The sequence below is a fragment of the Atractosteus spatula genome, chromosome 7, assembly GCF_055471065.1.
Source record: "Atractosteus spatula isolate fAtrSpa1 chromosome 7, fAtrSpa1.hap1, whole genome shotgun sequence".
Taxonomy (NCBI): Eukaryota; Metazoa; Chordata; class Actinopteri; order Semionotiformes; family Lepisosteidae; genus Atractosteus; species Atractosteus spatula.
The window spans coordinates 60,009,540-60,033,855 of NC_142712.1; the positions used below are offsets into that span (position 1 = coordinate 60,009,540).

The 24,316-nt window shown below is 40.5% G+C and overlaps 1 protein-coding gene across 1 annotated transcript; it reads right to left on the reverse strand.

Annotated features, from left to right (window-relative positions):
* Nucleotides 1-4,948: 4,948 nt before the first annotated feature.
* tmem266 (transmembrane protein 266) lies at nt 4,949-16,570 on the reverse strand. Its single transcript, XM_088920893.1, has 4 exons — nt 16,308-16,570; nt 12,543-12,735; nt 7,370-7,432; nt 4,949-6,548 (listed from the first exon to the last, which is right to left on the reverse strand). Exons 1-4 carry the CDS (start codon nt 16,545-16,547, stop codon nt 5,896-5,898), a joined length of 1,149 nt encoding a protein of 382 aa, XP_088777019.1. The 5' UTR covers nt 16,548-16,570; the 3' UTR covers nt 4,949-5,895.
* Nucleotides 16,571-24,316: the final 7,746 nt, after the last annotated feature.

Below are 24,316 nucleotides of genomic sequence, written 5' to 3' on the forward strand. Positions count from 1 at the left end.
AGAGGAATAAAAGACATATTACAATAGCACTAACCCTGCTGTTAGAACAAAAATGACAAACATTTACTTACGGTTCTTTTGTTTTTGTTAAGAATGTATTTTATGCTTAGTAATTACTTGGGCATCACAGATTTTTCAAGTCTTTAGGTGTTGGGTTAAAGCTACAGGATACAGCCCTTCAGAAACAGATTTTGGACACTATACTGTGTCTGATTATTCAGAAGGAACACCTGACATGAATGAGCTGCCACCTAAATCACATGCTTTTGAATAAGAGCTGTGAATTTGATTACTGTACTTGAGTTTTGTCTTAGACAGCAATGATCTTTCCTTCATAAAAGATCTGGAAAGCAGGCTTGTGGTTTTCATCTCTGGGCATCAAGATTAAGCAACTGGATATAGCAATGTAGACTAGGTGTTAGGGCTGAAAACAAAGAGGGTTATGGGCTCACATTTGAGGTAGGAGACTGCTGCTTTACCCATGAGCAAGCAAGATACTGCACTCAGGTTGCTACAACTGAAACCAGCTGTTCCCAAGAAACGAGAACTATAATGTAAAAAACAAAGTGACTTACCTCTGTGAGTCACCTTGTATAACAGCATCAACTAAACAACGTGTGGCACAAGTAATTGTTTTAAATAGGACATTATTTCAGTTCATTTTGCAAGAATCACTTGTTGATGTTTGGCCCATTAATTCTCATTACATAGTACATTAAAGTCAAATAAGCATGAAATGGTTGTGGTTGTTACGCATACCTCCATTAAATACTTATGAAGATTTAATTGCTATTTATTAACAATTAAAAGTGCAAGTGCACGGCTAGTAAAATTTAATTAGCACGTTTAGGCTTCATTTTTATGATATTATAAAAGCCTTTTATAACACATTACTCTGACAACTGAATGTCTGCAGTGACACTACGAAAGTGTTCTGGCGGTGACACTTCCCAAACCGTCAAACATTTTTAATAATTAACAGATTTGACAGGGCTATGTAAATGAGGTTCAGTGGCTTAATGTGATATCTTTGCTCTCACATTCAACTAGCAGGAGTTCTTTGAAACTATTTTTGCATTTTATGCAGAATATGTGGCAGATAATAGACACGTAGACATCCTGTTCATATGATTTCTAATTCCAGTGAAAGTGAATATACTGCAACAGTTCTTTTCCTGCACTGGAAACGCCTTGTAAATGCTTTCCTCTTAAAGTGTCTTCAGATTTTCCTGCCTATAAATATAAGCCTTATGTACAATGTGGACATGGTTACAACATGTCCATCAAATCAAATTCTGTCCACTCTTGCATGCCACAGAGAAACCAGGAGATGGACAGGCTACAGGACGCATAATCACTATAGCATCTTGCTTCTGCCCTAACTGGTAGGAAGACTGGCAGACTATAGACTGATAAGAGCTACGTGTTACACCTAGTCTGCCTCACTCCCTTTCAGATCTGAAACAGACTGGGCACCTCACTGTGGCAGTCAGCTAGGCAAATTCAACAGTTATTTGGGAAAGCGTAATCTATTGACCTTTGGTTTAAGTTACCATCAGTAACGACACTGGGTCTACATACAGTGATGAGAAAAAGAAAGTGCATCCTATGGTTTTTATGTTAAGACATATCTGACCTTCATCTAATCCTCACCTAGTCCTAACAGTAGATAGAAAAAATCAGCCTACATTCAGTAGCCTTGTGTGAAAAAGTAAGTGCACCCTGTGATTCACTTACATGTAGAACCCACTTCAGCAGCAATAACTTGATATGTTTCCTGTATGAGTTTATCAGTCTCTCACATCGCCTGGGAGGAATTCTGGCCCACTACTGCTTACAAAACTGCTTCAGCTCTGTGATGTTTTGAGGACATTCATTTATGCATAGTTCTCTTTAGACTCTGCCACAGCATCACAGTGAGTTTGTGTCCTCATTCCTTTCTTTTTCAGCTATTTAGTCGTAGATTTATTGGTGTGTTTTGGATTAATTGTCCGGTTGCATGATCCACTTTCAGGTAAGCTTTAGCTATTGGACAGATGTCTTACATCTTCCTTTAGAATGTACTGGTATAGGGAGGAATTCATTGTGGACTCAAGAATTGTGAGGTGTCCAGGTGGTGATAAGCTGGCCCAAATCATCTCCAGCACTATGCTTGATGGGTTGGTATGAGGTTCTTGTGGTGATGGGTAGTGTTTGGTTTTCGCCAAACATATCGTTTTGCAGTAAAGCCAAACAACTCCACTTTGGTTTCCTCTGTCCAGAGGACATTGTCCAGGCATCTTGTGGTTCAATCAGGTGCTGGTTTTCAAACCTATGTTGTGTAACAATGTTCATTTTGGAGAGAAGGTTTTTTTTTACTGGCTTCCACAAAACCCTTCCTTATTCAGTCTTATCCTCATGGCAGAATCATGGATTCTAATATTTACCGTTCTGACAGAGGCCTATAGATTCCTGGCTGTAGCTTTGGATTTCTTTGCAGCCTCATGGAGCATCATACGGTCTGCTCTTGCGATGAATTTGCTGGGACGCCCACTCCTGGTAGAGTGGCAACGGTCTTGAGCTTTCTCCATTTGTTAAATGATCTTTCTCACTGTGGAATGGTGGACTTATATTATACACATATTGTGTGGAAATGGCTTTGTAACCCATCCCAGAATGACGAGTAGCAACGATTCTTTCTCTTGAGACCATCATAGGTATCTGTTAAACTAGGCATGATGTGTTACCACACACCTGAATGCTCTACCAAAGTTTGTGATTTTATATACAGGTGGAAGCACTTCCTAATGATTACCTAAAACTAATGTGCACTTCTTTGTTAGCACCTGATTCTAATTACCTTCTAAACTCATATGGAAGCAAGTAAGGGTGAAGCCATGAAGCATACCACTGCCGTACTTTTCCCTGGAATGGTACTACAATACATTAATTCACAGGAAATATTTTTTTTTGCATGCAACCAAGCTCAATAAACATAAAAGCAACAAATCTTCATTTAAATTAACAAAAAAAAGACAAAGTACAAAGGGGTAACAATATCAATCAACTCGATAGTTCTTAAAAGCTCTTCCTTAACTTACAAAGTAGGGGTACTATAGCAAAGCCCAAAAAAATATAACAGTATCAAATCTAAAGGCCGTCCACAAGCTACTTTCAAGCCTCGTGGCTTCACCATCTTTCTGATGCACGTGTTTGGAGGTGGGGGCATGTGAATGGACTCTGCCTCACTAAAGAATAAAACAGACACATCAACTATCCTTCTGTGGGCACAGTCTCTTCACAGTGGGGTGCAGATCTTGAACCCCAATGATCCAAACTGCACCAGATACTAGAATACAAACACAAGATCAACAGTTTGTTTCCCAAGCGGGGTCTTTTATACCTCACCTCTAGAATGAAAAGGATCAAATATGTGAAAAAGATAACTTCAAAATGGAAATTTTACCTTGACATGACTACTGAAATATTCCCACTGCTGTAGATGATGTCACTATAATACTCCATCATCCATAACTGCCAGAGGTGGAGCCTGACAGACATTGGACATTGGAAGGAGATTGGACACCGGTCTGCTGCTGGAAACACTTTATAGACAACATGTCCTAGGACTGTAGGAGGAAACTAGAGCTGTGGTAGATGATAATTTGTAATAAGCTGTCAGGAAAGAGAAATATGCTGATCACATGATCAGAATGGGGCTAATTCAAATCTTTCCAATATGTTATAAAACATATTGTATGCATTTATGCTAGCACTTTGCCCAGCTAGCTCTCTTTGATTCCTACAGATTTTATATAAAAAGTTAGTCGCTATTGGATCACATTCGTTGTGAACAAGCTTCTACATTATTCATGTCTTTCAATACACCTCAGTTAATTCAGGTTTTCACAGTATACTGGCCCCTAAAAAATTGTAGTATACATTTTACTGTATATGTTTGTGTATATTTGTCTTGTTTGTTGCAAAGCACCTTGAGAGGCTATATCATGAACCAGACTTGTTCTTTAAATGGAGTGATGATTTTTAGCATGTTGGCTACAACAAAGACAAATTTGTGCACATCATGTGAGGTCAAATTAGAAATTAGTTTTTAATACAGCTTCCGTCTTTTGCTTCAGGAAAAGAGGTCAGTGGAGAGTATAGATCATTCTCTTTATCTCTTGCTCAGCTCCACACTGCTGCAACAGGTTGGAGGTTGCAAGGTTCTGCAACTTGTAGGACTTGTAAGGAAAGACGTTTTTATGTGCTTTACATTGGACTTCACATGAGGTTGCACATCTTTCAAACACATCCGATGCTAAATTGCTTGTCTGGATTCAAGCACAGGCATCTAGATGGAGTCTAGATGCAGTACGTATTTCCTTACTACACATACTTCCCCAGAAGGGCACTGAGGATCTCTGTGCTTGCCAGCCCGAGCCTTTCGTGGAACTACAGAAAGATTGCACGGGCAGTACAAAGAAATAGGAGTCCCCAAACTGCAATATGCTGTTGAGAACTATATATAAGTCAGTGTAATTGGCCAATACCAAGAGACTCACGTTACAACAGATGACCAATGACCGTGGACATTGTGCTGAAAACAACATTAGCTCTTTGGGGTGAGCAATGATATGTTTACATGCTTATGTACTATACAAACACTATATTTACATATTTGTAATCAACATGTCATCTAAAAAATGATTACCTGGAATGCTGTACAGCGTAAAACTACCAGTAATGGAAATAACTGTCAGTTATAAATTTTCCCTAGGTGAATTTACCATTTCCTCTTATTTCACTCATTTGGAAGAAAACTTTTAAGATCTTCTGGACAATTTATCATTCCATATTACCTTGACAGCTTTGGGCTAGACCTCCAGACTCACAAAGAACTCTGCTACAAACCTCCTCTATATATGTTAAGCAAGCAGGTGTCACATGAGACAAAAGAAAATGCAGTCAATTCTCATTTCCTATCATTTCACAATCTTCACTTTTAATTGAATGCAGTATGTGACTCAGGTTCCACCGTGTTCATTGTTATAAAATACGTCTGTAAACATTAAAGTGCACAGGATTGTTTTGCCATATTCAGAAAGCAGATTTTTTTAAAGGTTCATGCTACAAGCATTGCATTCTAGAACATGGATCCTTTCACTTTTTTTATTCAGGTTCGCAAAAGTCTTCATTGTTTCCTCATTGACTGCCGTGTCGGATTTAAAAATACTGCAGTGAACATTTTTATCCCTCTTTAATTTTAAATACAAATGTCGTCATCTGTAATGTAGAAAGATAAAGGTAAGAAATTTTGCTGTGAATTCAGCTCATCCAATCAAATGTACCCTGCTGTAGCCTCATCAGAGAATATATTACATTTTTTACAGTATTTTGTATAAAGGTAACACTTAGCTCAATACCTAATGACCCTGGTACCTCCCTCCCCTCAGCCATTCTGCAATCCCCACCCCTACCTGTTCCCCAAAGAATCTGTAAAAGCAGTTTTTTATTAACAGTACTGTTAAATTAGCTTGCTTTGTAAAAGCTTGCACACAGCCCCTTGCTGGTTTGACACATAGAAATGTTTTGTTTTTCCTAAAACACCAGGAACTTTGCGGAATCGACTTCCTGACGATGGTTCGCTGCCGGTTCCCAGCGCCCTCTTGTCTCTCCCTCTTATCCTGAGCCCCTCCAGTCCCAGTTAAAGCAGCGCGTCAGCAAGGAGGGAAGAGGGACGTGGTAGGATCTCCACAATACAGTGTGGTGATATGATGAGGCCCCCCGAAAATCTGTCTGTTTCCTTGTTTTTGTTGTTCTCTGGAGGCATGAAGAAAGTGTCAGCGCTGGCTCAAAGGGAGGCTGTTTCAGCTCACGCTAATGCCACTGGTGCTTCGGCGCTCACCGGCCTGCCCACTATGTATCAGGTAGATGGCTCATGGGGGAGTCAGCAGGGTTCAGGAATCTGTATTTCTCCTCCAGAGAGTGTTCGCTCGCTTGGAGGTGGATGAGTGGCTTAGTCTGGAATACATTGAGGCTCTCCTGGTTTTTCTTGTTGTAGATGTTGACTCTGTGCTCCAGCTCAGGGCTGGTTTTGGCTGACCCTGCTGGGCTCGGTAGTTTGAGGTTGACTGGGTCAAGGCCTTTTTGGGTCAGGCAGGAGTCCTCGGACAGCGAGGAGAGGAGCTCCTGCACCACAGTGCTGGCGTCCCGCTGCCCCGTCGGCCCAAGCTGCTCCTGGGGGAGGGAGAGGGGGTGGCGGTGGGCATGGCGCTGGCTTCCTGTCCGCCCCAGGGGGCAGTAGTCAGAAGAGGCCTCCCGGGTGGTGCTGCAGTCCGTGGACGAGCCCAGCGTCTGGCTGCTGGCGCTCTGGTTGCGCGTGGCCGAGCTGTCAGTGGAGCGTGAGGCCGTGGCCGAGGTGTCGCTGACCGAGCTGCCCGCGCGCTCCAGCCGGCTGGGCGCCTCGGCGGTCAGCAGGTCGGAGGAGATGTTGTTGGGGTTGTTGGGGAGGTGGACATCGATGGCTGTGGTGGTGATGACTCGGGTTCCGGCCTCTGGAACTCCGATGTCTAGAACATAGTGACAGCAGGGGGGCAGTGAGCAGACCAGCCTGCTGTCGTGGCAAAAAGGACTTTCAGGACAACAGGGAAGCTGATCATTGGAGCCACTGCAGGAAACTACTGAATGCAAGTCTTATATACAAGTTAAATTACGTTTTGAAGGTTTAATAAGGGAATACCCAAGAACATGGTCCTGCAAGCTGGCTTCTTACAGCAGTTCTCCTTTATTCTTTCTCACACCAGTCCTTAATTTGTAGCACACATTCCAGTTTAACCCTCTGACTGCTCTACCTTTCTGAATCCATTTACCTGTCTTCCAAACCAGGACCTCTCTGTGCTACATTTAAAAACTCCAACGGAGAACTGCAGTTTACCATGCTCCAGAATCTTTTCATTGTCTTGAATGCTGTGAGTTCAGTACTTCAGTTTATTCACTTAATAAATACACCTGTTCGAAACATGAAAACATGAGACTTTGAAATTATTTACTAGATGTTTACTCTAGATGTTACTAGATGTAACCTTGAATACAACCTAGAGAAAAAATGCTGACTTTTCAAAAACAGGTAACAAAACCTAAGCATTTGTTTCAGAGTATATTTTAATGAAACTAAATTTTGATGCAGGTCTATCAAGCTCTAACAGGAAAACCACAAAAATAGTATAAAAGAGCAACACCCATTACTGTATTTACCAAGGAAATTAAATGTAAAATGTTTATAAATGTTAAGTTTTCCTCTGCAGTCAATTTTTTTTCCATGGAGAATAGCACTATCAGAGCTAGAAGTGGATTATGACAACCTCATATATTATTGGATATAAGCACTTACCACTGCTTGGCTCACTGTAGTACTGGCTGATATAGTTGTTCATATCATCACGAACAACAGGTTCTGAAAAGAGATGCAGAGGCACATTAGAAGAAACTGCAGATATTAGAATTATGACTGAAATCATGAAATGCATCACTGCTGCAGACAGCATGTACCATTGAAATGCTACTAAATTAATTACTGTATAGACCTTTTAATCAGATCAGTATTATGAAATATTTAGTAAAGCAATTACATTATCGGCTCTTAAATCAAGACATCCTTTAGTTTTCCTTTTTTTTTAAATATAAGCTCTAGTTACCAAAAACAAGAAAGATGAATTTATATTGTATACTCATGTCTGCACATTCTGGAAAACTAAATCATTTGTGTCTAACCTGTACTTAGTACAATGAGAAAAATCAACGACTTTAATGGTAACGTGTTCAGTCTGAAAATCTGCCCTGAGGCAATTTCTGCATATTTCCTTAAGCTTCACCCATGTGTGAAGATGTTATCGACAGAAGAAAAACAATCCTTGACTTTGATGCTGGTACCTTGTGTTGTTCTTTGGATAAGACAGGCCTGCAAGCATCATGTCAACAGAACAGGCACTTCATATATATATAACCCATAGTTTGATATACCCATAAGTCAAGCACAGAGATTAACTTTTTTAACAAAAAATCAAAGACTTCTGTTTTTTGCAGATAAGCAAAGATCACCTGTACTGTTCACTGCTTCATATGCAATCTCTTAATGGCCTTATAAATGTTTCTTATGTTTTATGAAAAAGGTCAACAGCTGCAAACACTACGTTTACAAATTATTCCCGTAGGACATACTATTAATGCACAATACATTAGGAGACTGGATAGCAAAACGACATTGACAGTGAAATATCGTCTGCATGAAGCTTTGTACATGCTGAACGTATTGGGCAAATTTTCTTTATAAGCAATCACACAGCCACACATCTCTTTTGTTTTGATATAAATTAATTAAGCATGAAAAAGCTGTACACTAAATGTGTACAAAGCTACATGCACAGCTAAACCCAAAACCTATGTGTAAACACAATGGCTGGGTATCTTTCTCCATGCTCCCACAATCCTTTACAGGAAGTGATGTGGGAGCACATAACAAGCTACCCTGCTCTGTTGTTCAAGTCAATACCCTGACATCTCTCAAGAAAGTTACTAAATCCAATTACTAAAATCTAAACAAACTAATGGGTCAAATAGTTTCCTCTTGTTTGTAAATATTACATACTTACGTCAGGGTCTCTAATAACATTACCTTAATTAAAAAAAAATCTTTGGTTTCAGCACTTGCCTTGCTAAAATAAAATTTCATCTGCTTATTGCCTTTCGAATCTGTGTGTTTCTCCGTTTTTTCATCTTGGATAGCGGATGTTAATCATTTACAAATCATGTGCAACTATGACCTATCTTGGCAAATTGTAATCTATTATATCAGTATTAACCCCCTTTTCCATCTGCATCTAAATAAGTTAAGTCTGAAATACATCTGCCTTAATACACAAATAATGTTTATTTTATTCTGCTTTCCATTTTTTCCTTCTGACACCTCTCAGTTATGGTTACATGGCTCAAACCCTACATCCACATCTCCAAATTCATCAAATTTTCCCTTTTCTTCTTCCCTTTCATTTTCTTAAAAAAAAAGCCAAAACTTGCATTCATAATTAAACTTGCATGATTAACTTATACAAATATTGCAGATGCTCTCCTCTTGTTAAAGAAAGGCTTTATAAAGCATAAGAAGAACTGATCGAGATGTCTTTATCTGTTCAGAGACCCATTCTCTCAAGCTGTCTGGTTCACATTTGATTTCTGTACAAGGGGTAAAGAAAACACAGATGTGTAGACAGAAGACCCCCCCCAGGTAAAGGTTGTGTTGTCATGGGATCAGTGAAAACTGTGATGGGTCATTTATTTTTCTGTTTAAAATATTCATGTTTGCCCCTGGAGAAAAAGCATCGCACTCACTTAATCACATCCAAGACAATCACTACGCAATTAATAACACATGAGTTTTTTTTAAAAAGTGCAAGGACATTGAACCCATGCCAAGCTGTATGATTAGAAATAAATACAAAGAGCCAGAGGCATGGACTAAATATTTACTTTAAAATAAGTAATAATACATCAGTGCAATTAGCCACTGGAACTCAAATGAATGTGCTTAAGTATATAGTGACATACAGTATTTGAATCCTTCTCCAGTCATAATGTTTTGAAACAGCAGCTTTTGGAGAACAATGCTCATACACTGAAAATCATAAAGATGCTTCAAACAATAAATCAATTGGCACCAGAGCAGCTTTCGAACTATTATGAGCCACATATTCCTAAACAGCGAACTGACACACAGGTTTGCAGATAAATGTGGGTGGGCCCCTGCACGACTCAACCACTATTTTAGAGACACACTTGAAGGATATTTCAAAGGAATACTGAGAAGAAAAGGAGACTGGCTGAACTGCTGTTTAGGAGAAAGAGATTGAGTGATTTATCTCTCCATGATGGTGGTTACATTGGCTGTACCTTGAACTTTTCAGAATCACAACTACAATATTCTCCAATACTCTTTAGCAATAACCGCCCTCTGAAAACAACTGGGAACAGGAGGCACATCTGTACACAAAGGGTGAAGGGAGTGTGGAACAAGCTGATACCCCGGCTTCTTTCAAGACACTGCTGGAGGAGCTCCTCCAACCAGAAGAAAAGACACTGTTTTACAAAAGTTGATACCCTGGCATCTTGATGGATGGAGATCAGCTACTAAAAATAAAACCAGCTGAATGTCCCCCCTTTACTCAGAATTGTTCTTACAAGGTTATAGAAATATTCATTTAAGAGTGAAGGAAATACTAAACACGCAGGCATATCTGACAGCATCTTTCTTACAGGCACATGCTATTTGTCTTTGACAAACTGTAAACAGCAGTAAGTGGAAATGACATCGTTGTAGACCAGAGCAAAAGTGGTTGTTATTGAGATGTCCTGATTTGAGCTACAGCTTGCATTTCTGCGGCATACTTCAGAAACAATCCTAACATTCCAGCCTGTACTGGGTTTTCGTGCAAATTGCAGTTAAAAATAACCATAAAGAATATAATGCAAATAATCAATAGTCATATATTCTAACTCCTGGGTATTCGCTGACCATGGAGTCAGAAATGATGACCATGGAGTCAGTTCAAAGTAAGGGGAGAGAAGGGCTTGCTGCCAGCAGAAAACAATGAGTGGAGCAGTCTCTAACGACGTTGAGAAACGAAGGGATGTGGGCTGGGGCGACACTAGGGTGACACTGCAGAGCCAGACCATAAACAACTGTACACATTCAACCTGTGTGTGGAGACAGAGCCACTTTCAAGTTTCAAATGAACCAGTCTTCTGTTGCTGTTTACTTAAGGATGGACTGACATTTTGCATTGGAAAACTATAGTCCTAACCCATTGCCAGGTCATATTTATCATACCACAAACAAGAAGAAAGAGTTTGAAAAACACTCTCCAGCATGGCCTACCCCAACAGGATGGAAAAATCTAACCAGACCACAGACCAAATCCCTGCGCTCCACCAGCCATTCTTGAGTGGCTGTCACATATCGTTCACTTTACAAACTGGCCTCCATTTTAAGTGCTCTTTTTGATACCATGTTTTTAGAAAAAAAAAGCCACATTTGTCCCAGTGAGCCAGATTTCCCACAATCCTCCTGGGGGTTCTGTGGCTCCAGCGCTGCCTTTTCACAGCGTATTGTGGTTTCCAGGTGAAAGGAACAGATGTTTTCTGCAGACCACTCTGCCCACACTACAAGGCCCAATCCACCAAGCACTCTGTACCTGAAATAGCTGCACTTTGGAGACGGCAATCTAACCTGACATGGTAAAGGCAATATGCTTGTTTCCCTGGTTTCATAGGTTCTTAAAAGCTTTTTTGGCCTCTATTGATCTTTAAATGCCTGTAGTCAGAGGTGTGTTGTGTGCTAATGCCTGAGTTTTAAGAAGAGGCCTCAGAGCTGCTCAAGGCTACTTTTCCAGATTAGGAGTACATCATATCGGCATTTCAACTATCTGATGTTAAAACATTCCACATTTTAGTCATCTATAATTCAGCACATACGTGTCACCTATGTCTCGGAGGCAGGAGTTTTTTTTTCCCGTTTCTTCCCAAAAATAAAAACTGTCTTCATTATTTAAAAAGGAAAAGTTAAGCGCTCAGGTCCTGGTAATCGTCTTTTGACAGCATCTTAAAAATCAAGTTCAAAACCAGAGCAAGTTTCCTGTTTAGCACAATTCAATCTTTGGTTCCAGGAAGGAAACTGTGCATGGATTACCATCCCTCTAGGTGTAATGTTATTAATTATGAGCGGCTTGTTCTCTCCGGCAGGAACGATCAACAGACAGATACACGCCAAAATCAGTGTTAATAAATATTTAACCAAAACACTATTCGATTTACAGCATCATTGACGCAACATGGCTTTTAGTTCATAGATGCTGAAATTTATGGCCATTATAAGTTTCTAATGATGGTGTACAATATTAGCTAGTGCTGCAAACATCACACGGAGTAGTGGAGGTAATGGGAATATATCTCAAATGTGTTTCAATTCCTGCAAAATGCAGCTGGCATAGCCAGCTTTGGTTTGCCTACATGCACATCCATATCACGGAGGCAGGGTTTGTTTATGGGTCATTCCTAAAAATAAGAATTGTCTTTATTATTGAAAAAGGAAAAGTACCTAGGTCACGTCTAGCACCTTTTGAAAGCATTACACCCTCACAATCAAGTTTAAAAAAACCAACGCATGTTTCAAACCAAGAAACCAGTAAGATGTGAAAACGGTTTGATATGAGCTGGCGATGGAAATGAAAACGCACTGCATAGCATTTTCAATACCTTCAACTCCCATGAGTCGCAGGTTCCTGACACAGAGTACCGGCTACTGTATTAATGTGTTTGCAGTAAATCTCCACAGGCAGAAATATTTGCTTTCCTGCAATGCCATTTGCCCAAAAGCCCACAGCTCAGGCAACCCTAAACTGTCATGACAGACCTGTTAGTCCTAGAGGAAGCACAGCAGATTATGGCTAATAATGCCTCTCAGGGCGCACTGGGACACGAACGAAAAGAGCTCTGCCTTAGTTCTCCCCCCCTACCTGCCGGGGGCCGTGTCTCCCGGACGTTGTCGTTGCCCTCGTCGTCCGACTCGCCCGCGGCCAGGCCGTCCACCACCTTGAACTTGCTGCTCTGCTTGCCCCACACGTGGTGCATCTGCATGGCTGCCTCCCTCTCGGCTGCCAGGTCCAGGTCCTGCTGCGCCAGGTGTGCCCTCAGCTGCCGGATCTCGAACTGCCAACACACACGCACACACGCCGGTCGGTTAACTACCCTGCCTCCCTCAAACGGCAGCCATGGGGATGCCTCCGGCCCGGCCGCCTGGCCAGCGCTCGTCACCACTCCAGGCAGCTGGTGAGTCCTGAGGACGCTGACTTGATGCACAAGCAATCAATTCATCACTGGCTTGTTTCTGCCCTTGTTCGTCAAGATTGATTTAGCGCAGTAGTCAATGACTTCTGAAACTGTTTTAACAATATTCTCAGCATTCCATAATCATTCCCCTTTTGGGGCAGCAGCCACAGTTGTTGGTTTCTTTATATATTGATGTGAGGGGCCTTCACCTCCTCAATGGATGTAATTGTTGGGTACAGCTAATTGGAAAACTGAAGGTGTGTGTGTGTGTGTGTGTGTGTGTGTGTGTGTGTGTGTGTGTGTGTGTGTGTGTGTGTGTGTGTGTGTGTGTGTGTGTTCCCAGGAGAACATCTCCTCTCACCAGCTCATTTAAAGAGGGCACTTGCTCAAAAGGACATCAAACGGAGCAGCAGCCAGGATGAGTGCTGAAATAGTTCCAGTCATAGTATGTATAGGAGATAACTGATTCCCCATCTCTTTCAGATAAATTATGGATGAGTCTTTAACAATCCACAAGCAGTCCTTCTGTAAATACACACTAAATGTGTTTTCAATATTTGTTTCAATACAAACTACACTAGCTACAGATCAAAAATAAAAATGACATTTTCAAAAGATTTAAAATTTAAGAACGGCACATGTTCTTTTTAGAATGTTATCCACTTGTACTCCCTAAACAAAATCACAAAACAGATAGTCAAAGAATTTCAAGTGGTTTTTTTTCTTCGTTTTGTTAGGCACATCTAACAGGCCTGGTAAGATCAATATCAGACAAATAGTAAATTAAAAGTAAAACCCATGAGTGAACTATCAGTTTTGCCGAAGAAAGTTTTTTATATTATCTATCTGGTGTAGAAGTCCCTTCAGTCACAGCAACGGCAGTTACTGGAGCAACCCCTTCACAAGCCATACAGAATAATGCTGTGGAATTGTGCTGCCCTCTTCTGGCACAGTGATAGACTTCACATTTTACATCTAACATCCTTTGCCTCAGATACAAGAGCTACTGAGTGCAGTGCAACTGAAGATTGGAAGAACTACAGCTTATGGATATTAAAATGAGTATTTTTCATATACCACAACCCTGATATGTACTTCCCTGGTAAACGTTGGATTTTAAAAGCCGAACACTAGCTTCAAAAATAAAGTTACAAAGGCTTCCTTTTTGTTTCAGTCTGATGAACCTGAGATTTTTTTTGCTTTTCAGAGACTGCACACAGATTTAGGAGGTGCATAGTGATGTCAAAAGTGGAACATCTGTACAATAAGAAATATATATGGCACACAAGCAATGCAGTGTCAGTGCAGTTATTCTACAAGTGAAAAGAGTAAAACTGAGATAATTTATAATTAATATTAATTAAAGTATTGCTTGCACTTTTCTGGACACTCCACTCAAAGCACTTTACAGGTAATGGGGATCCCCTCCACCACCACCAATGTGCAGCCTCACCTGGATGATGCGACAGCAGCCATAGTGCACCAGTCCTCTCCCCACACACCAGCTATTAGTGAGGAGGAGAGCAGAGTAATGAAGCTCTGAGTAATGAATGAAATTCATAGATGGGGATTATCAGGAGGCCATGATTGGTAAGGGCCAATGGGAAATTTGGCCAGGACACCGGGGTTACACCCCTACTCTTTTCAAGAAACACCCTGGGATTTTTAATGACCACAGAGAGTCAGGACTTCAGTTTTACGTCTCGCCCGAAGGACGGTGCCTTTTTACAGTATAGTTCCCCATCACTATACTGGGGCATTAGGACCCACATGGACCGCAGGGTGAACACCCCCTGCTGGCCCCACTAACACCTTTTCCAGCAGCAACCTTAGTTTTTCCCAGGAGATCTCCCATCCAGGTACTGACCAGGCTCAAATCTGCAGAGCTTCGGTGGACTGCCAGTTGTGAATTGTAGGGTGAGATGGCTACTAGAAATATGGTGACATTTTGCATGTTTTGGACACTGTCATACAGAGTGATTTCCAGTGAGCAAAGTCTAAAGCATCCCTATATCTGCACCTCAAAAACAATTTAACAGGAATTAATATATCACTCAAGATCACTAGGAGATTGTGATTTTTATTTAAATTAGGTTATTGCTATGCATATTATTTGTGCATAGCTACAGTATGTTCCGTGACATTCATCAGATATGAGAAAGAACCCTTTGCATCTAACTTTTATTCACTTTGAAACATTCACAGCATATTTTCCAGAGCTGTTGGCGTTCTTCATAATCTACAGCCCTGGCAGAAAACAATCTGCACTTTATATGAAACTATATGGAATTCAGGACCCCGATAGAGGAAATTTATTGGTCAGGTCCCAACACTGAATGGTCTTACAGCTACTGCAGAGCCGCTTGCTGGGATATGTTCCTTTTATATGAATTAAACACCTTGACCTATTTATGTGCCACAGCGTGACAACACAGTCACATAAGGTAACTGGAGGGAGAGCATATTGTAAAGCCCTGTGCTGTCTGGCAGGTTCTAATGAAGAATGAGATATCGCTGGAAAGGTCTTAGTACCACGTTGTCATTTTTCATTACGTGGTCTCACTGCTGGGACTGAGTTAGTCATTCCTGGGCACAAGGGGTTTCACCATATGCCTTTCATTTAATACCTGGTGTCACAATCGGACAGGAGCACAATTGGCTCTATTGTGGCTAAAGTTTGTCGTTTTCATAAAGATGCAGAAGTAGCCATGTGGTCATCAACTATCTGGAGGGGTAAAAAAATCCAAAAAAATATTAGTGTTAGGCTAAATCTTGTGAGCAAAGGAGGTGGTGAAGACAACACGGTTCCATTTACATTAACCAAACAGTGTCATCATTATGTCCATCATTCAGGTCAGCCCCTTGGCGACTGAGAAGAAAGAGAAAATGGGCAGGAAGAGAGACAGGTCAGTTGTGTGGTCTTAAGGGACACCTGCTCATACAATAAAGGGCAAAACACGTTCTACTGTAGGTCATTCAAGACCACACTAGGGCTGGCTGCTCTCTAGAGGGACATGAGAAGAAAATAAGAACCTCTGAAGTTTTTTCCATCTTCAGCTGTTCATAACAGAAAACAGTACGTAATAGCACTTGCTGTGGAATGCCTTACACGTGTATGGAAATTGTAGTGGACTACCATGTGGTGGAAAGTAATGCATGTTACTAATACGCAAATCTGAGGTGAATAGACATGAAACTGGAAATGTATGGCATGTCAGTGTTTTAAAGCAAATATAAGGGCAAATTGCTTAGAAAACTTATTTGCACCTGCAAGAGGTCCTTACTTTCAGTAGCCTTAGCACCAGAGGGAGGTGACCTGACACGCAGTGGCTTGTGGATTGTGTCAATAGGATGCTGAGGACACCTAGTGTTCAGAAGCGAAAGTGCGGCCCTGTGCTCTCACTCCGTGCTCCCCGAGTTCGTCTTGCTCAGGGACACCCCACCCCACTCACCGCCTGCTCCTGACAGATCTGAGTGAGGCGCTCCAGCTGCTCTTCCCGCACCACCTTGGTCTTCTCGTACTGCTGGATCACCATCTCCATCTCCACCTTCACCTGCAGGACATAGGCTGCAAAACACCGCAGCTCCTCAGCACACACATGCACACCGCACAGCCCATTATTATCCTCAACATGCTCAAACACAACCCAACTACTGTATATACAGTCAATTCTGGATTTCCCTGCTGGCATAGTCTCATGGTGAATTTTCTTTTGCCTTTTGCATCTAAATTTCAGGAAAAGAGGAGTTATTTTTTAATTTTTTATTCATGGGCTTTTGAAGTTGCCTTGCTAGGTCTGCAAAATTATTTATTTACGACAGGCATCAAGAACTGAACCTGCACAGTTTTAAAACAGACTTTCAAGTGTACTATATTCTTATCACACAGCTGTTATCTGACTCCATATTGATTTTTTGGAAAGACTGGACCAGTGCAGGCACTCCCTCTAGCAATTCCGACAAACTACATAAAGAAGCAATTACTAACAATGACTAACATTTGTTTCTGCTGCTAAAATCCCAATGATTTTAAATCTCCCACAATAATCACTTCTTTTCTCACACAACTTTTCCCCAATTTCATTATTATGTCTGTGTTATAATGCCTGAATGTCACTGACAAATTTTGAATATCTTTAAGAAGTCCAAGCCATTTAGAGAGCTGTGAGAGCACATTCCTGTTGGGACCACATTTCCCAGAAACCTCTTTGAGCAACTAGTTGGGTGACTATGAGCAGCAGCTCATTGCCCCAGAGGTTTCTGGGGAATGTGGTCCCGAAAGGCTGTGCTCTTACAGGTAATGCTACACCTCTGCCTCTTCCAATAATGTTTTCCTTGTATTTCCTCTTTGAATTCTATCTTAAATGTTGCTGAATCAGTTGGTATGTCCTTGTCCCATGCTGGCCGGTTCCCATCTCATTCCGATGTAATCAGTCCCTGCAGAAAGGATTCCAGTGGCATTCATTTTTTATCCCAAGCATCTTTTATATTACAGAAAGACAAAAACTGTTAAATATGGTAAGTGTTCTTCTATAGTCCTGGAGGTTCTAAGGGGAATCTCCCACTGCACATAAACTCGTTTTCTGAGGCTCCGCTGAAAAACAAAGAAAGGTCTTAAAAGAAACCCTAAGTCCTAAGTTATAAAGACGAAAGGAATTTCAATTGAAAGAATTCATTGCCTGTATTGAAAAGACTGGACACTAACATTATCTGGTAATTTCTGAAACCAACTTTAAATGTCCAATAAGCCAAAATATGTTTGATTCAAATACAGTATGGTGAAAATATTGATCTGATCTGCTTGTTACCAGTCACAACTGTTTAAAGTTGCATACATCTACATACTGTATGTATACGTAGAACTCTTAATTCTTTTAAAGAAAATACAGTACATAACATGGCCAAATGCACTCACATTTGATTTAACTGTAAATCGGGCATATTGAGATTGTTACCTTCTCCATCATATTCCATCCCCTCCAAAGTACAGCTGCAGTGACTTTCTGAGTTGAAGAGTTCAAGCTGTTCCAGTGCTGAGAAGCATCAACATGTCCACTATATCTCCCCCTCAGTCCCCTTGTCACTCACAACTTCTCAATTAGAGCCCTCTGGGAGGATCTCCTCGGGCTGCTTTCTCAAGCTGTCTATTGTATTCACTAAGGACTTACACAGACTGTAAATACCAGAAAACACACTGTTCCATGAGCAGAGGTAACCCAAGATTCAGGTAATGACACTTCTAGCCTCAAGACAAATTCTTCCCAGGTAGCTGACCAGAGGCTGTAGAGTCTGTGGGCATCATTCCTGGCCAGGTGGCAGATGGCACTATGCTAATTTTAGAAACTGCTCCTTATCTGTTAGCAGTATTAAAATATGGCACTGTCCTGAGGATAAAACACCATAGTTTAGCAATTGTGTATTTGTTCCTTTTCAACTAATTTTAATATAATTATTACATATTTACTCAAATTGACTAATAATCATAATATGTCAAAACTGGTCAGCCTCTTTGGTTAAGATCAAAGTTTCATTTTAAAACAACAACAACAATACAACTGTGGGCAGCTCAGAGTTTAATATATCATGCCACAGCTATAAATAAACACAGCCCACATGTAACGTACTTACACAACATCAAAGGTTAGTAGCATTGGTGAGCTTAAGGATCCTTATCTCTGAGATCCAATACTTTATACAATTTTTTATTTATAAATCTTTGTTATCTGAATATGTTATATGCTGGCAACAATGTTGCTGGTTGAATCATTTTAAGAAGATAAAACCTGTATACTGGATATTTTGAGTTTTAGTTTACACAAAATTATCTATCTAGGCATTCGACTTTTTCTAGACTGTAATTATAGACATGTGTCAGTTCTGTCAAATTCCATCCCTCTTACATGATGCATTAAGCCTCATAGGACAGAGGTAACAGAATAAGAAATGGCACCAGCAGACAATATCATGGGTGTCGCTATGGTGTTTAGTGAAGATCCTTAAACGGCTTGATGCTTATGAATGTTTCATGTTGTTTCTAATGGTTTCTTTTCTAAAAAAAAACCCAACACGATGCATATATTCTAATTCTGCTGCAGATTACCAGACACTATAGGTAAGTGTTTTTGTACAGCACTTATCACAAGATTTTAGGAACAATGGTTAATCTACAGCTACAAATGTGAGACAGTCTGGAGACTGACATGTGAATAGATGCTGGCAACTTCTATTTATAGAGCCCGTCAGATATTTAGGCAGCCAGTGCGTGTGTGAGAGCAGCAGCACACTCACACCACAAGGGGGCACAGTGGAGGATAATTTTAAACAATCTGCACATAGTAATTACAAGAATGGCAACTGCATTTGTCAATGTCAACTTAAGTAGCTGTGGGACGCATTTTTATCCACACTTCAACAGTGCTGACAGCTGCTGGCATGGCACAGCTAGACTTGTAATTCACACCATGGCTGATCTCGGAGCCTTTCATCTAGATGAGTAACAACACTTCATTTTCCCATGACAGCTGAGGCTAGGACTAAATCTAGAGGGTTCGGTGCAGTGAATCAGGCACAGACCCTTCCTTGCTGCTGGAGACTGGGATTCCCCCCCATCGCTCTATGCTGTAGAGCACAGGCAATGCAAAGCAATGACCAACCTCCTCCCCAGTTCTGATTGTGCCTGCTTAGTGAGCACTTTGATATATGTTGCACAGAGCAGAGAAGGAAGGAAGAGCTGAACGAACAGACTGGAACAAAATAATTCAGGAATAACAGAGTTTAAGTCTTTAAGGCTTTCTTAATTTTATGATTTTTGTAGCAAAGAAAAAAAAAGCCAAAATTCAAATCCATATGCTTATAACTTTTGGTGTAAAAATGTTCCTCATTCTGTATTTATGCAACCTTTGCATTAATACAGAATAATATTTTTGCAAATATTAAACTGTTTAATATTTCCCTTCATATGAGTTTACATGCCAGAAAACATGTGTTCATAGGAGTTTACATGCCTCATTACAAAGTGCATAACCTCAGAGTAAACGTTTCAGAGAACAATAGTCTGTCTTTGAAAATACACATTAGTGGCTCTTTGGGGTGGTGTGGTGGCTCTGTGGCTAAGGATCTCCACCTGTGGCTGAAAGGTTGCTGGTTCATATCATGTGGCTGGCAGAAAAATCCTACTCCGTCGGGCCCTTGAGCAAGGCCCTTAACCCCAACTGCTCCAGGGGTGCCGTATAAATGGCTGACCCTGCGCTCTGACCCCAAGCTTCTCTCCCTCTCTGTGTGTCTCATGGAGAACAAGTTGGGGTATGCAAAAAGACAAATTCCTAAACATCTGAATCATAAAGTGATTTGTATTTTATGCATATCAAAGGTAACATATCACTGTATTAGAATAGTCTATATCTGTAAGATTAAGATGAATACAGAGAAACATTGTGGTACACTGTGGTGAGACATGAACTAGAACTGCACCACATTACACATGCTCAAGTGCCAGGCAGACTAGAGTTTTTGTCCACTGAACAGAAGGGCAGTCTCTGGGGTGGAATTGTGCTGTTTGATATCAAGAGGCACCAGGTGCTGAGGAAAGATTCTTTCTCTTTCATACTGGCTGTTGTGTTTGGAAAAAGAAAAATCCAATTTTGACATATGTTCATCTGCCTATTCCACAAACCCTTCAGATTTGATTATAGTCAGATGACAACCTTCTCTTCCTTTCATTTTAATCTTCTGTCTCCAAAGTACTGAACATCCAGTACTTAACCCTTTCATATTCAAAAGAGCTGTATACTGCACATGAATTCAAATGTAAATAATCACTGATCCCGATCCACTTTCTCAAAGCAATACGTACATGCACTACAGTATTTTATTACTTTGTGTTTTTCATTTCAGCTGAATACTTTTCAATATTCAGAAGCACAACATAAAATAAAAACAGAGACTTTTTGTTACTGATTTTTGGAAAGATAATTGTGCTGATCACAATAGTGATGCTTATGGCGATGGCGACACTGACAATGGTGACAGAAAAGGTGAGCGTGATGGTGCTGTTGATGGTGGTATTGGCAGTAGTGATGGCAGTGGTGATAGTGATGGCAGTAGTGATAGTGATGGCAGTGATAATGGTGATGTTGATGGCAGTGATGCTAGTGATGGCTGAGGCAATAAGAATAGCAGTAATGACAGCAAATTTGTTTGCAATTAAAATCGTTCCACTGATTGTATCATCTTAGTTTGTTCTGTTTACAACCAGCAAACTCCACTGTTTAATTATTACCAATTAGTGACACCAAATTAAACATGAACATGCAAAAAAAATTCCAGTGGTGATATTGCAAAACAATTGAGATATTTGTTCTCAGAAGTATTAATTCAAAAAAATAACAGAGGTCTAGCTGTTTAATTTCTTTGTCTTTTTTATGAGTACACCATAGGAAAACTGTCAAAATGTGTTTAGTAACCAGGAAAACATATGTCTTTTGCATATAGACCAAGGTGGGGATTAACAGCAACACCATGTGTTCTTAGACAGCATTGAAAGGAATTGTTCCAGCCCCTGGATTTTGCAGTTCTTGTAAGTACAGTACTTGGAAATCAACTTGGAGGCCGATGGTTTCCTTTAACAAAGGGCTGAATGGGATCATTGGCTAAAACTACTACCTTCTCTATTGGCCTAGATGGGACAAATGGCCTCTTGTTTGTACCTTCTCATATGATCATTCATTGGAACACCTGAAGCCAAACTGTACTTAACTTTATCAAGACACAGGTTTTCATATGTTCTGAGCTCAAGGAACCCAGTAGAGATTGAAATCTGTAAGCACTATAAATTAGTTTTAGAGCATTTATTTATTATTTGGATTGCTTACAACCAGAGCTTTGTGAACAAATCCACACTTAAATATGGTCAGAACAGGCCCACTGCTGAGAGTGCAGATTTTCTATAGCACTTGAATTGGGTTGAAAAATGTCACTTTTGTTTTCTGAGGAACCCCTTGGATCGTATATGAGGATCAAATGCCTCATAGAACCCTGGTTGAAAATCTCCTAAGTAATCAATTGTTATGAAAACAACTGATTCATAATCAATCACAATCTTAAATGTTTAGATTTGTGCTATTTATAGATTGTTTTATAAATTACAGGAGAAAATGTGATTTAATTTTTAGAAAGGATTGAGAGAAAGAAGCAACGTTGTAAAATGGAAGACTAAGGTTCAATTTCTGGTCACTGTGCATGAACATGATCATGGGAATTCATTCAGAGAAAGCCCCGTGGGGTGGTAATTTATAGGCAATACTGTGTGTGGTGACCGAAACCTGGGAATCAATGATGCATATATTTAGCATAACTAAGAACGCTGAGTTTATTAATTATGGACATTAGCCATTACTCACAGGTTTAGAAAGCAATAAAAATCAATAGGTGTTTTGAATGGCTAAGCTCTGCTGCAGCTTACTGGCAATTTACCACGGAGATACATCAATAAAGAAGCCCTAATGAGTAATAAATAAATCATACAATAATGGAAAAATTACTATTATGTTGCCATCACAAAATTGATTTGTCAATACTCTAGGGCCAACTACATAACGTTATTATTCAGTGCATTACAGCACCCTATATGTGTAGGTTTCATGAAGGTTAAACACAGATGTAATACAGAGGTGTGTATGAAAATGCTAAGAACGTATGTCTTCAACATCTGTCAAATTGTCTTTGAAATCTCCCAGTTTGTTACCATCTTTTATGTCAATTTAAAACTGCTGTTAAATATTGTGAAACTGTTGGAAATACATTTAGTATGGTAATAATAATAATAGATGGGGCAGAGGGGTAAAGAACAGAACCAGTTAAGTAAAGGCTCTCCTAAAGAAGAAGGTTTTGAGTCTAGATTTGAAGGACTTTAGAGAAGGTGACTCTCTGATATCTTTGGGGATAGAGTTCCAGGGCTCTGGGGCGTTACAGGAGAAGGTCCTGTCACCCATAGAGTGTAGACGTGCTTGGTGGACAGATAGGAGACCAGAATTAGAAGAGTAAAGGTTGTGAGGTGGGGAGTAGGATGATAGTAGCTTAGACAGGTACCGAGGTGCCAAGCCATGCAGTGCCTTATACGTGAGCAGGAGGATTTTGAAGTCGACACGAAACTTGACAGGAAGCCAGTGCAAGGACTCCAGGATAGGAGTAATGCGATCACTTCCATTAGATCTGGTCAGGATTCTGGCTGCAAAATTTAATATTGGTGAATTAAAAAATTTAATATGGTAATATCAGTGTTCATTGTGCAATAAGATATACAGTACTTAAAAATGACATATATATTTAAGAAAGATATATTATTGTTGGTTTTACTGTAATCTTTACACATTGTGTTCATTTTATGGTTAAATAAAGATGAAACCCTGAAATCACAGGGCAGAAAACTGAATGGCAATACATGTTGACAAAGCTTATTGATAAGTGCAAAGCAATGACTCTTTCCTGTGTTCTATGGATTGTGAATGTCTACACATACAGTATGCAGTGGTTCACCAACAGCCCGGTTAAAATGCCCAAATGGTTCTCTTCTACTTGATGAAGACTGGGCTCGGCAACTTTCTCAAGCTAAACTCTTTCTCCCAACCCCTACAAAATCTGCCCAGAGCAGACACACTGAGCAGAGAACCCACAGATCAGCCACAGTATTCAGAGGCAGTAATACCATCTACCAGTATCTACCATTACCACCAGTAATACACTCTAGTTCCTAATGTCCCCGGGGACAAACAGTGTGTTCTTAGCGAGCGGAGAGTGCTTTTCACGCAGGACACACACTCTGGTACTCAAACGTCATACACTCACCATCAATGATTCTCTTTACCCTCCAGATGCGCAGCGTGATGATGAGACTGATGGCGTCCCAGGGGCTGCTGGGTCCATTGGCTACTGTGGAGGCCACCATGGGGGCCAGAGAGAGGACAATTACAGCACCGTCAAACACCTGTGGACAAAAGACAAAGCAGCGCCTCTTTTCACTAGCCCTGCTTTCAGCCTGGCCCAGCCCCAGCCCCAGCCTGTTACATGAGCTCACTTGAGTACAGTGGACATCACACAGATATTTTAAAGCTCTTTTACAAATCACTGTTACAGTTTTATTGTATTCTCAATACCTTTACAGCTAGGGTTTCTCAGGCCTCAAAAGCGGTCACCCCTCCCTATCATCAGAAACAACATTAGGCCACAGAGTTTCATGTAGCCCTCTTTATTTCTGTCCTGCAATGCAGAGTTTGTCCATGGTCTGTTAGGGTCTGATGCTCCAGATGTATTTACAATGTTTGATACTGCTTCGTTAGATAACACTACACACTTACTGCCGTACAGCATGCGCACAGCGAGAAGACTTTTGTCAATCTATTGCCCCAGGCAAATTGTGTCAGCGGCTTATATGACTATATAAAAAGGAGTAAAGTATAACAGGTAA